Source organism: Montipora capricornis, chromosome 4 (genome assembly GCF_036669925.1).
Source record: "Montipora capricornis isolate CH-2021 chromosome 4, ASM3666992v2, whole genome shotgun sequence".
In the NCBI taxonomy this organism is placed as follows: Eukaryota; Metazoa; Cnidaria; class Anthozoa; order Scleractinia; family Acroporidae; genus Montipora; species Montipora capricornis.
In genome coordinates, this window is record NC_090886.1 from 1,579,438 (window position 1) to 1,593,841 (window position 14,404).

At 37.8% G+C, this 14,404-nt stretch overlaps 1 protein-coding gene across 2 annotated transcripts; it reads right to left on the reverse strand.

Annotated features, from left to right (window-relative positions):
* Positions 1-1,307: 1,307 nt before the first annotated feature.
* Positions 1,308-14,060, reverse strand: LOC138044391 (uncharacterized). Of its 2 annotated transcripts, none has more exons than XM_068890910.1 (12): positions 14,037-14,060; positions 11,596-11,678; positions 11,189-11,259; positions 9,362-9,414; positions 8,539-8,591; positions 8,096-8,130; positions 6,839-6,932; positions 5,717-5,776; positions 5,251-5,338; positions 4,498-4,583; positions 3,564-3,688; positions 1,308-1,949 (listed from the first exon to the last, which is right to left on the reverse strand). In XM_068890910.1, the coding sequence occupies exons 1-12, from the start codon at positions 14,050-14,052 to the stop codon at positions 1,862-1,864; spliced, it is 852 nt and encodes a 283-aa protein (XP_068747011.1). In that variant the 5' UTR covers positions 14,053-14,060; the 3' UTR covers positions 1,308-1,861. The 2 variants fall into 2 exon arrangements, with proteins under 2 accessions (XP_068747011.1, XP_068747012.1); XM_068890911.1 differs by having other exon boundaries at positions 1,724-1,949; positions 4,498-4,580.
* Between the last annotated feature and the right edge of the window lie 344 nt (positions 14,061-14,404).

Here is a 14,404-nt window from a genome sequence, read left to right on the forward strand (position 1 = left end):
TGAATTTGGAACTATCAAGAGACAAATTGGTTAAAATCCCCGTTCAATTGGTTTGATGGGGATTTGAGCCAAACGTCGAACGCCCTTTTCACAGGGCCATGTCTCTACTGATTTCAAATTTGACTTGCTTTGATCTCATCATAAAATTCTGCAACCTCGACAAAGAGTTACAGGAACAAGTATTCACAGGATTAACAAAATGAGTGCGATTGAAGGTTCCACGGAAAGTTCTCAAGTGAAACGTGACACTTACGCATTAAAATAAAGGCAGATTGCTCTCATCAACACTACATCAACTCAAAACTTCTTTTTTGGGCATAAAACCCTTCTTCAGTGTGGATAAAAATCGCAATGGTCTGAAAGTCGTTAAATTAATGTCCGTGCGCGTGACAAGTCGGACGCACTGGTATAATTTCTAAATTAAACCGAATTAGGCTAAAATTTAACATTGGCTCCACATCAACCCTAGGAGACACGTGGGTGCTACGGGCCATTGAAGTATGTTAAGCTACTGTAGGTCGAACTGGAAAAAAAAGACTAAATTTATATGTTTGAAGTGCGTGTTATAGACGAAAGTGATCCTTCCACTTATCTGGAAAATTTAAGCAATTGTTTTTTTTTTATAGAGCGTTTTCAAATGACGTCACGGCGGCCATGTTGGTGTTCCAAAACAAAGAAATGGCGGCCCATGATGGTGTACCAAACTAATCCTCCGGTAATAGGCCATTTCCGAGTTCATGTCTGCCTCCTCACCAACGCGAGTCTAAGTTCGAATTTTTTGTGATGGTAATTAGTTCTACTTTACATATGAATGAAAATTAATTTTCATAACAAAAACTTCGCACTTAGACTCGCTTTGAAGAGGAGGCAGACATGAACTCGGAAATGGCCTATTAAACTCTATTTTTATGCAAATACTTTCTTTTTGTTTCAGTAATCCAATATGACTACTCGTCACGTGAGACACCTGAAAAATTCTATGGCTCCAACGGGATTCGAACCAATTCCTTCTCCAATGCCAGTGCAATGCTGTAGCAACTGTGCTGTGAAGCCACACTCTACCCTTCCCGTGAAAGAAATCATTATATTCATGTTAATGTTAATTAATGCTCCTTTCACGGGAACAAATGAGCCCAACAAACTGACCTGCTCCCAACTGTGTGGCTTTGCAGAGGTCATGGGTTCGAATCCCGTTGAAGCCTTGAGAAAAAATTGATTAAATTGTCCAGATTAGTGCGAGGACCACTCCTCCAATTTTGGACAATTTTTCGCCCCGTTCTCCGGCAAAACAAACAACTTCTTTTGTGGAGAGCTAAACTGATTTTAATACTCTAATCTAGTTTAGTAACAATTTGTTGTTAAAACAAATCGATGAAAAAGAACTAGGAGTCTTAACACCTTGTAGCCTATGAATCAGTCTTTTTACGGTTCGGTAAGCATGTTCCTTCGACGTACACGCCATGATTTGTCCCCAAATCTTGCCAACTTACGCTCTCTTTTCACTACGATTCTCGAGGCAAACATTTCACTCATGACTATATAGAATGAAAAGTTATTTTTAAAAGAGACTCGAAAATGGTTTCTTGCAGACTTCTTTCCTTTCTGAAAACAAATGTGAAATCGTGAAGCCCCTCAGGTTTTCTGTATTGCATTAGGATGGACGTACTTCACTACTTGTTTTGAAAGGCGGTTAAGAGCCAAAGCTTGTTCTATTTTTCTTTTCGGCCTTAAGGTCAATCCTTCCTGGTGTTACGTGTCTGTGCTACTAACTGCATCCTGCAAACCTATTGTTCACCGGACTCACTTAAGATGTACTCAAAGTTCGGCACCGCCAATTGACATTGTGATCACGTGGTATCTTTTACTCTTGCAAGTCAATCACAAGATCATCATCGCCTTCATATATGTTGCCATGGAAATTCGAGGATCCTGGAGAGTCTTCGTTCTCACTAAAAAAAGAATGCAATAAGTTATAGTGAAAAGAGTAGAGAAAAATTCCAGCTAACGCTACCACCTGGAGGTATAGACCAATGTTGTACCCAATTCAAATCCTGCGGGAATAAAACGTTTGTTCCAAATATTTCCATATAAATGCTACATTATCATGCAAATGCATTACACAAAGAATCTTAACCCCGAGAGATTTGGATTGGGTACAACATTGCGTTAGCCGAATTGGTCTATTCATGGTTTTTCTTATTGCAGCTTGCGCAGAGCCATTTTGTCTTCCGCACAACAGCTGGGATCCTCAAAATCTGTATCTGAAAAGCCCCTCAGAGGAGCGGACAGTTAAATACATCAACATCATCATCACAATGAATATCGGCATTGTCGTCGCCGTCAACTGGTGCAGCGGTAGCGAAAACATCATCATCATCATCATCATTGACAGAAATGACCAATGATGACTATTTTCAATTAAGAGCTTAACAGTCGGATTATTATGAGAAATTTGTCGGGGGGTGGGGGTGGGGGGCTGAATTATTAAGGTAAACATACTGTCAGGCTGAGAATAACATTCTAAAGAAAATCCCAACTACATACCTCTTAATAACCGAGTTCGAGGTCCGTACTGTACGTTACGGAACGAGTTTTTTCCCGTTGATTTATGGCCCAACGGGAAAAACGAGGATCCGTAATTTACAGTACGGACCGAGAAAACGAGCCTTTAGTAAGATATTTTATTATGTCTCTGAGGTTAATCCCGCTCGCTGGCAAAGAAACTAGTCGAAATAAAGCGGAAGGTTCAACTGTCACAAAGTTGCCGTGTCAAAATCCCAAAAATCTTCTTGGCTCTTGTGTAACTGTAACAGAAACGACATGAAAAACTTGGTCGACAATGTTCTATCGAAATTTTAAATTTAGCGGACCGTGTAGTGGGCCGTACTGTATAATACGGCCCGCTAATTTAGCCAATCACAGCGCACATACTATCTGATAATATAATAAAGTAGATTAAAACTTAACATATCTTCATTCACACCCTCAATTTCTTCTGTATCGTTTTCACTTGAACTAAGATAACGTTAACGCAGCCATGTTGTTATCGCACGGTAATCGTTTCGGAATACATTATATTCTCAAGAAAACATTTTTCTTTTGTCCAAAAACATGGCTGATGATCGCCAATCAAAGAAATGTGACGTTTTTCCCATTCTAAGGGGAAAATTGACTGCAATTGCACGATTTCATCTGCGAGTTGGTTGAGCACCAGACTGCCATGCGGGAGGTCGACTTAAGACAACTGAGGAGAAAGTGCTGCTTTTGCAACTGCACCCACAAATGGTTAGACTTTCACTTCTTTTCGGATAAGGACTATAAACCGTAGGCCCCATCTCACAAACATCTTCTATGTTCATAAGTTCCTGTGGGACGTTAAAGAATTCACATGCTATTCAAGAAGAGTAGGGGATGAAGTTCCCGGTGTTGTGGCTGTCCTTTGTCATGTACTGTATATGTGGGTGGATATAGCAGGTCCACATCAGCTGAATAGCTGCCAAATCTTCAACCTGCTCGAACAAATAAATAACAAACAAACAAACAAATGATGCCCAGACAAGTACCTTTCTCTCTCATCCTCGTCATCTACATTAAACATTTCTTGTGGAAGTTCTTCAGTGGCCTGTGGCATGTGGGATGCTGGACGGTTGCTTGATTCTGAGAGTTGATGAAGGCGTTCCAACTGTTGCTGCATTGGATTACAATAAAGGCTTCAATACTGGCCAATTACACTGTCAATACATAGTTTTGTGCTCAAAATGGATAAAGGGGTTTAGTTTCGAAAGTAACTGTGGTTTTGCTTTATTGGTGGGGAAGTGACACCCATTTTTTATTTTAAAAAATTCAAATTTCGTTAGGATGATCAATTTACCATATCAACTCAGGTAGATAAACCCATTTCTAGTCTTGTACGCAGTTGCATATTGAAAACAATTACGCGATTTCCGATTGCTAAGTTGTCTAAAATGCCCGCTATTATGTATGGCTTCTCCAGTACTTGAAAGGCTTAGGGAGAAAAGATGCCTGGCATCACATCACCAGTTTGCATACAGTGCCACACACATACCAGAAATCTCCTTTATGCTCTGTAGCAAGAACTAGAGTCTTAAAATCAAGTCAATTGGAAAAAAATGAAACCTAATTAGGCATTTTAATTGGTCGGTTATGGCACATCACCGACAATGTGGAAATTTGCTGGCAAAAAGAAAGCTGCAAATAAGCTTTTTGGAACTTGCATGATCAATCGGTAAATACTCATAGCAATGAGGTATCTCATTGGTACATTGATTAAGTCCTTCACAACCAGAGCCATCTTGTAAATTTGCCACTGGTAGTCATGAATGACTATCCAATTACGGACCAATAAAAATCCACAGAAAATTCGTCTTATTTCATTCTTCAAAATACACCACTCTTAAAGGCCTTTCAAGTGGTCAAAATAAACCAAGACTTGCAACACTGCTAGGGTTTAGATTTAAAATCCGGCATATTTCTTACATGATCCACCAATGATGAATGATCTCTGGGAGGATCTGGGGTGGGTTTTGAGCTCGTATGAAGTTGTTTGGGAGATGAAGCCACTGCTGTAATCAACAAAAAAAAATCACGCAACATCGGCAGGCAGTTGGTCAACAAACATGTTTTTTAAAAAGATTTTGTTCAATTTTGTAACATCTTCTAAAGAAAAAAAGGAATATATGAAAACACTGGAATAATCCCTGAGTTAATGGACAAACCCATAATTTAACTTTCTGATACTAATTTGAATCCTCTAGTCTGGATCAGAAACAGAGTGAACCACAAAATTACATTTACATTACATTTTTTTAACACTGTGTTTTACTTACTTTGAAAAATAGACCAGTTTGGAGTTCTAAAATAGAATATGCATGTTGGGAAATACGAAAAGCTTACTGTACACCAAGAACACAAAATTAAGCATTTTTATCCCTAACACAATTTTTAATTTGTTTAGAGAAATCAGATGCATGTTTTTGCATCCTTTGATTTTTGATGCTCGTTTTTGCTCAAAGACAGACACCAAACTAAATGTATCTCATTGTATTAAGATAAATAGACCATATTCGTATTCTCAGTATTGGACTGGAACTAGCTTGCAATGGAGACTAATGCGGGGGAATCTTTTCAAATGCAAATACTTTTTAATATATTCCCCCGCATAAGCCTCCATTGAAAGATAGTTCAAGACCAAAACTGAGTATAAGAATATGGTCTATTGTTTCTACCAACCTTGTTTTGAATTACGAACAACAGTTCTGTGTGCACTGCAGTATCCTGATTTTGACCTTTTACTTATTCTTTCCTCACATTGATTACCCTGGTGAAAACAAACAGTCTTATTATTGGATGAGGCTTTTGCAATCAGTGCAATAATTTAGGACAAGAAAAGTGCAATCACCCAAGGCCAACAACTTCAACCCCTCGGCCAATAATGTATAGGAAGCATTTTATCCTTGATCCAGCTTTCTCCAAGATCTTAAAGTTAGTAATGGCAGACCATTGAATACATATAGGAAAATTCCAGTTAAACTAAACAGGTTTCTGTTTGAGATCAAGACTTAAAACTATGGTTGCTTAGTGTTTATTTAACATAGTTTTGAAATCCTAAGAAGAAAAAAAAGAATTTATTTTTGGCACAGTGGCACTGTAATTTGTAAAATTGCCTTAAAAGTTAACATACCCAGCTTGTACTTACATTATTCACATATTTACATTGAATACTCTTCTTATTCAATGCAGACGTTGCTTCACCTCCCTAGAGACAAAGTGGATGACATTAATGCTTGCTGCTGCCCTGATAATTAATACATTAGTAAACTGTGTAGGTCAATGCTCTCAGCTGGCACTTCCCTAGCCTTTTCAAGGAAAGCATTTTTAAGGATACAGTTTATGACCACTTCCTAGGTTAACCACCTCTTCTCCTTTGTGCAACCAAAGTCTATATTTGTAATTTTGGAAACAATCTTGCAGTGATAGAGCTCCAGCAGCCCTTTTAAAGTCAGAAGAGGTACCTACTACAGTCCTGCAAATGAGCAACAGGGGTATCCATTCATGCTGATGCAAGATGCCACATACAGTTGTCACCTGTTAATAGGGAGCTTCAGCAACGCTGACGGCGACATCTCAAAATAAAAATTCATACTATTTTAATCACTTTGTGACTATTTCAACCTTTTTAAGATGACAAGGGTGTGGTAGTTCTTCAAAAATGACACTGGTCCGAGTGGAGGAGAGAAAATGACGTGTTGATGTTCTTCGTAAAACCTCAAGTTTGGCTATTTCACATTGTTGTTTTGCAGACGACGGCCAAGAAGTGGACAAAAGTGAAAAAATGATGCACGTGCAGTGCGTACAAAGCTGATTGTTGTTGCCTACTATTATGCAAATTTGTGACGTTCTTGTTGCTGTTGCCATTGTTGTTGCTTAAGCTCCCTTATATCATTCTAGAGTGCCTTTCCTGCTTACAATGTATTACTAACTTTTTTCTCTTGTAGAAACAAGCCAGTACGACTTTGCTGCAGGTCTTGTATTAATTTTTTTGGTTTCCTTGAAACTCCTGATGTAACATGCAAAAGCTTACATTCTGTAACCCTTCTCTGGTGAGTGCATACCAACTTTGGTTGATTTTAAAAATTTGAATTCAGTGATGTGGCATCTTGATAGTGAACAAGATAAAAATTAACACTTGGATTTTGTATGTCAGACTTTCGGTGGTTTATTATATTTGCTGGGGTCTTCTGAAGACTTATTGGAATAAATTCTTGTTCAGTGTTTAGGGTATAGCTGGAACAGGTATCTAAAACAATACTTCACTCACTGCACTGCTTGCTCCATCTGATGAAGGATAAGGAAATAGACCCAGATTTTCTGATGGGATTGAGTGGTTTACAGCTTGGGCCTTCTTTGGTCGACTGCAAGGAAAGTAACAGTTTATTTACAATAATGGCAAGCAATTACCAGGCTAAATGGAGAATTCTGATTGGCTGGTTTTCGGTTGGGATTTTACTGTATGGACCAATACGATGGCTCCTAAGAAATTCAAGTTGAGCAAAAGACAAAAAGGTTTGAAAAAAAGCGGAATTTAATTTCTTCACTACAACAGTACAATAATTATTACCAGTATAGCAAGTGGGATTTAGTTTTAAATATAAAAGATTACCATTCAAAGTTTGCTGATGGAAGAAGAAAATTATGGAGCATTCACCAAGTGGAGAGGTGTCTGATTGCTCAAAGAAACAATGCCATATAATAAACAACTTACTAGTTTAACCTCATTTTCTTGGGACCGTACTGGGGAATATTGGCCTATGGCCATTTTTGTACATACATTGCTATGCATAATCGGTATTGCCACAACCTCGGGCCAATATTCCCCAGTATGGGTCTCGTGCTCGGTTAAGTAACTGGTTTTTTTTTTTTTCGTTATCAAATATGTGTATTACTCTTTGCCAAACTGTAGCTAAACGAAGTGCAGTTGAGTGTATTACTGGTGTAGGTATCTCAAATCAGCGTAAACTTTTTAAACTCTGGTCAAGCACAATCACATCAAGCATGTCACCAAATTTGGAGCAAAAAATTATCATTTATACTTGCTTAGGTAATCCTTGCAGTAGTAGTTATGCAAAATATGAGGCCATACGGACAAAAACAATTATTTATTTTGTGCTCTGTTCACTTTGTAACATTGCATTAATTTTTTGTATTTGTCCCGCAACAAATATTTCATGCAAATCGGAACTGTTGATTTTGTTTTAAAAATTGGCTAAAAAAGCCAAGTGTTACAAATGGTAAAAACTACCAACAAACACTGTAAATCGTTTTCAGTGGCACCATACAGATGATACTGGTAATTAAGTTTAGAAAAAGATTTAAAATGTTCCCAAACTTAAAACTACAAAAGGTACTACCAAGACAACTCAGCTTTGCCAAAATACTCTCTCTCTCTGTGTCCTTGGACAAGAGTTAAAATTTGTCTGACAATCAAAGTCTCGTAAAGAATAATTATTTTAGTGTTGGTAGTAAAAAAGAATAACCTACAATTCCAATAGCAAAAAATAAAAATAAGTTAACCTACCTGGTGGCTGGTTGGGGATTTTCTGCAACTAAAACCTATGATAAAAAGGAGCAGTGTTTTAAATGCCTCACAAAGTTTTACAACTAAGTTCTAAACCAGATACTACTGTTAGCTTATCCAAGGACTACATGTAGAAGAACATTGTCATTACTTTGCCATTAATTTTATTTTGTTATGAAATGCCACACTTTGTGGAGAGAAAGATCACATGACCATAACCTTTCACATTTTTTTTGTCATGACTATTATTTTGAACTATTGTGTGTATCATTTTCTTATTTTAAGGAAAGATGATCACATCTGTTGAAGTCTTGATACTTGTTCTTATCCAGATAATCAATTGTCCATTCATTAACAATTTATTTAATGGTGCATTTTCCATTTGAATATGCTCAAATGTGCTTTCAAAAAATAAGAAGTTCTTGAGTATTATGGAAACATACTTTGGACCCTTCAGTATCACTGGCTCCTGATGACGAAGCAGTTCCATCATCATCTATTAAAAACAGACATCCACACATATTGAGAATGCAAGTTTATTCTGTTAAAGGACTCCAGATTCAAACATGACAACTTTGGAAATTAGTATAAATCTAGAACCAGATACCAGGGCATTTCAACAAACATAAGTTAATATTTTAAAGTGCCCCCAAATTCCTTGAGAAAATTATGCTCATGATGTTATCCTTATACCCTATTTCAAAATGGCTTCCATATTAATATAAAATTATTTTTGTTTGCAAATTAGCCCTTGTTGCCTTGTTCAGGATTAAATACTATTTTAAATTTTAAGTTTAAGAATGGGGCCACAATGGCTAATTTGCAAGCAAACAAAATAATACTAAAATGGTGGCCACTTTGCATTAAGATGTATTGAAGAGGTTTGTGATCTCTACATTAATAATAATCATTGTTTTGACAATGGAATGTATCTTGAGCAAATTATTTTGTAGACGTCCTAATTGTATTTAATTTATAATGATAGCTTTACATGTAATTTTATGGAAGGGATACTGTTATGGCTTTGTATTAAATTTTAGTTATGAACTTAACATGTAAACTTTAAACAAGCTGCACAATGTGTGGAAATAAACTACTTTCTACCACTCCTACTATTGCTACTGCCACAGCCGTTGCTACCACTCCTGTTGCCACTACTACTACCAATACCACTGCTACTACTCCTGCCTCTGCTACTGCATACTACTTCTCCTACGACTACTACTAATACAAGTTGAAGTAGCTTTTGGTTTCATTATATTTCACCTGATGATGATTGATCCACACTTTCATACTGGAGAAGTCTGTCTAACAAGAAACTAAAAAGACAAACCTAAATTATGATTGACATACTGTAAAACTACTTTATGCCCAAATTGCATCTTTAAACAACATCGTCGCTCTTTGGAGGCTCTATTGGCCGCCAGCTCCAAGACGGAGACTGCACCGATGACTCGAAAAACCTGACATCCCAGCCATGAGCCCCCAAGCCCCCGAGAAGAACAGGCACCCGTCACACTGATACACAGTGGAAAGCAGAGGGTGGGAAGGGAGGGAACAAAAACCGCTAAACGCTCCACACACAATGCTTCTACTTCCCGCCACACTGATAAATAAGCGATACAGCCCAAAGCACAAGGTATTCCATGCATGCGCAAGTATACTAAAACCACCGACCAATTGGCTGCAGTCGCCCCTAGTTGTTTACTTGGTTAAACTTTGTTTAACCTCATTAAAAAAGACAGTACTTAGACTGCAGTTATCAAAAATCATTTTGTCTCAAGCACGTTCTAGCTGTGAGTTGTTTTGATTAGATAAAATCATAAATACTTTTTCTGTTTGCTCTTGCCTTCTCGACACTGTTTTTGACAATGAACAGCCTTTGTGTACTATTATTGGTCTAATTTAAATGAGTTGGAACATAGCTTTGTTAAGCATTCAGACTAACATTGTTTAAATAACTAGCACAAAAGTTTTTGTCTGGAAAAGATTCCAACCAACAACCTCCTGCATGGTAGCCGAATGATCAGTCATCAGAGTTCCATGTCCATTGCCACTTTTAACATTTTGAACGAGCCAGGCTGACAGTTCATGTATGTAGATACCGTTGGAGGCACGGTGGCTTCATGGTTAGTGCGCTTGACTCCAGAGCAAGAGATCCGGGTTTGGGCCCTGGCCGGGGACATTGTGTTGTGTTCTTGGGCAGGACATTTTACTCTCGTGGTCACTCTCTCCACCAGGTGTACAAATGGGTACCGGCGAATTTAATGCTGGGGGTAGCCTTGCGATGGACTAGCATTCCATCCACGGGGGAGAAGAAATATTCCTAGTTGCTTCTGATGCTACAGAAACCAGGATAAGCTCCGGCCTAATGGGCCACTTGGCTCATAAGCAGACTTAACCTTTACCTCATGTAGATACCTCTGTTTAAGGACAGTGCCTACCAATTCAAAGGTATTTTTGCCCCGGTTTATGATTATGTGGGAAATGTTGATCTTAACAAGTGTTATTGAAATCGAAAAAGAAAACTGGGGGTAACCGCGCATTTTTCAAAGATAATTCATGAACAACATTTGTAAAAAGCTTTAAAATACAAAGCCATGTATGGCGTTCTTTCTCAAATTGAAGCTTAATAGACCTTTTTGCACATACAGCGGCCATTTTGATTTCTATTGTTTCGAAAGTCATTATGGGATACTCAGAGGCAAAAATTAATATGTATTTGCCCTCTGGGCATCCCATAATAGCTATTCCAAACAATAGAAATCAAAATGGCTGCCGTATCGGTAAAAAGGTCTATTATCTCTCAAAAATGCATGGTTACCCCCAATTTTCTTTTTGGATACCAAGACTACTTACTAAGATCTACTTTCTCCGGAGAGTTTTAAACCGCTCAAAAATATCCCTGTATTAGCAAGCATAACGGATAGGAAACTCGAGTATCTCGAGATGCGCAGAACATAAGTGCAGTAAGAATAGTAGGCACCATCCTTAATCAGTCTGACTCCTGCCATCCCTATCCAAAGGCTTTCGCCATGTTGTTTTGGTCATTGAATCTTATAAACATTCAGTAGCAACAACATTTAACTGCACCTTTTATCCCTTGACACCCTAAGAAGTTTCTTTTGGACTTTTCTCAGCTCTTCTTGGAAATACTCCTGTTCCTAAGAAGATGTAACAAACATTATAATTAGAAGGAAACCAGATCCTTAATGATCCCTCATTCTTATTCCCAAGAAACTTCCAAGATCTTTAGTAACAATCTTTTCAAAATGCATTAGTAGCTGAAGATCTCTTAAAGATCTCAAAGTGTATGCTAAGTTCCTCAAACATCTTGCAAGGTTTTTTTATTAGGGAATAACTTAATCCAACAAAGAAATTTGCATACCCTCTAGACAATGGATACAGCTGATTAGTTTAGTATGCAGTATGCATACACACCTTTGAAATTACAAAAAAACAAAAGATGTTTTGATAACAGAGCATCTTAAACAACTCACATAAAGCAAAAATTTCAGTTTCCTCTTCAGGGTTTTGTATTTGTCATGATAGTTTGGACTATCTGTGCAGTGGCTGTTATTTTCTGTTAAAAATACAAAATAATACGCAATACCTAAATTATACAAGGAGTATAATATGCAATAGTAAGCAAGAACACATAGAGTGCTCTAATCTTACCTGGTGTAAAATAATATGTGTAAAGTGTCTTTGCAGTGGAGAGCTACACTTTGTAATTGCATACCTCTAACAAACCAAGTTCGAGGTCTGCACTGTAAAATTACGGACCAAGTTTTTTTCCATTGATCTACGGCCCAAGCATGAAGCACACAGGGCATATATCAATGCAAAAAACGAGTTATCTGTAATTTTACAATATGGACCAAGAAAATGATGTTAGTAAGATCGATGTTTATTATATCTCTGTCATAATCAGCCATGTGGGAAAGGAAACCTTTTTGAAGTCAAGTGGAAGGTTCAACTGCCACAAAGATCACTGTGTCAAAATCCGAAAAATGAAATCTTCTTGACCGTTTGAAATATTTGAGCAAGATTCAAACAGTTTCACAAGTTTATGTAACAGAAATGAAATGAAAAACTTGCTAGAGAATGTTTTATCAAAATTTCAAATTTAGCGAGCCGCACAGCAGGCCGTACTGTAGAATACGGCCCACTAATTTGGCCAATCACAGTGCACATACTACCTGAGAGATAAATTAGTTTATTGATGTGTACGTTAATTCTTAACTAGCATAACGCCCTGAAAGAAGTTTTAAGCCCATAACTTCAATGCATCAGTCTTATCTTGGGTGTTTTAAAGCTTTCTGAACTTAACTCCTAAATAACCTGCCACTTATTTGGATAAGAATAATATCTGTATCCTGACTTGTTCTTCAAAGAATGCCACCGAATGCTAACAAAGGTGGCAAGGTATTCCGCAGTTACTCCACTTTCTGAACCACTAAGCATCAGTGTCATTCATTTACACATGCCAAACACAAAAAGGTTTGCATGAAAGTAAAGACACCGTCACTTTCCCTGTCATTTATGGACCTGCAGGTTACTCAGCAAACAGATTGAAAGTTAACCACCGGATAAAGTTGGCCTGTCCTTTGAACAATAATTGCGACCTGAGGACCATTTCTCAAAAGATCTCCCTGAAAAGCCACTTCAGAAACAGTGAATTTTGGTAGGCTTGTCTTTGGACGTGTTTTCAAGGTAACAAAAGCAAATTGATTGTGGAGTTTGATGGCTGAAAAGCTCTTCATTGTTTAAGAAACAGAGGAAATTGTGACACCCGAAAAGGGCCGAAAGGTTCCAGGACTTTCGACAAACTGGGGCCTGGACTTAACTAGAACCAGAAACCCATAAGGGTTGAAACGTGTAACGGCCCCTTGCGTGCTTGGAAACAAGCTTCTGAATATTCGATTTGCTAAGTACCATATTTAGAACAACAAGAGCGAGGGGTTTCCAAATATGGTACTTAGCAATGAAACATTCAACCAATCAGTTCGCACTGAATATTCGGAAGCTGTGAATGCGCGTTACACGTTTCAACCCTTATGGGTTTCTGCTAGAACTGTATCTACAAAAACCCAATAATAATATTATAATGAGCTAAATTTTCCATTCCCTTGGTATTTTGTTAACTAGAAGTTGTAATTTAAGTTTCAAGCTTAAGTGCAATTTTCCATTTGTGAAGCATAGAAAAGATTCAAGACATTTTGATCTCCACAGAGCAATAACAAGAAAGATGAAAGACTAGTACTATCAAACATGCTAAAAACTGCAAATATTACATGGTCTTGCATGTATAAATTAATGAAGCTAGTTGTTTAAAGTTAAAAAAAAAATTAGCAGTAGACAAGCCACCTTTGTGACATGATATGGTGCTGCAGAAAGAATTCCCTTACAGGAAGAAGTTCCTCTCCACTAACTGAAGTAATAATCTCTAGAAAAGTGAGTAACTGAGGGAATATTGTGTGTGGATAATGAGTTGAGGGAAAATCAAAGCCAAAAGTTGGGGTTTGTCTGTAATATAAGGAAGAGACATTCACAAAGCAAACTCTCAACATCTTTAATTAAAGTTCTTAAATTCAAACAAAGATTGTTTTATTTATTAACCCCATCTTGAGGTTGAGAGTTTGCTTCGCGAATTTCTTCCTCGTTTTACAGACTAACCCTAATTTTTTTACTATGATTTCCCTCAACTCACCATCCACACACACAAGATTTCCCCCAATTAGCCGCTTTACTAGTAATTATTATTTCAGTTGTGGAGAGAAACCCCTTCTTGTAGGGGGATTCTTGCTGCAGCACCACAATTATGCCGCAAAAGTTGCTAGTCTACTGCTGTTTTTGTTTTGTTTTTTAACTTCAAACAACTATATAAATGAATGAAGCTCTTAAAGAGGGCAAAAAAACACCTATAATATTGACTAACCCGGCACAGGCATCATGGCGGACATCAAAATACAAGCGCATCCAGGAAACTGGGGCTGAGATTTACGGTTTTGTCGGTCGTGTAAGTACTCACTATTGTGTCCCGGAGCATACATGCACCTGTCCTTCACCTCTCCTAGGACTCCCGTCCCGAAACTTTTAAGGCTCCTACCGGATGTCACAAATCTATCTGCATCTTATGAACGATGGGATTTTAAGTCATCAAAATTCACAATTATTTAGCTTTTTGTGATTTTGAAAACACTTCAAAAGAACAGCGTATCGAAACAAGCCGCTTCTCGGCCCAAAACGTTTTCGGGACTTTCGAGAAACGGGGGCCTGATAATAATTCGTCACTTCAACCTTGGA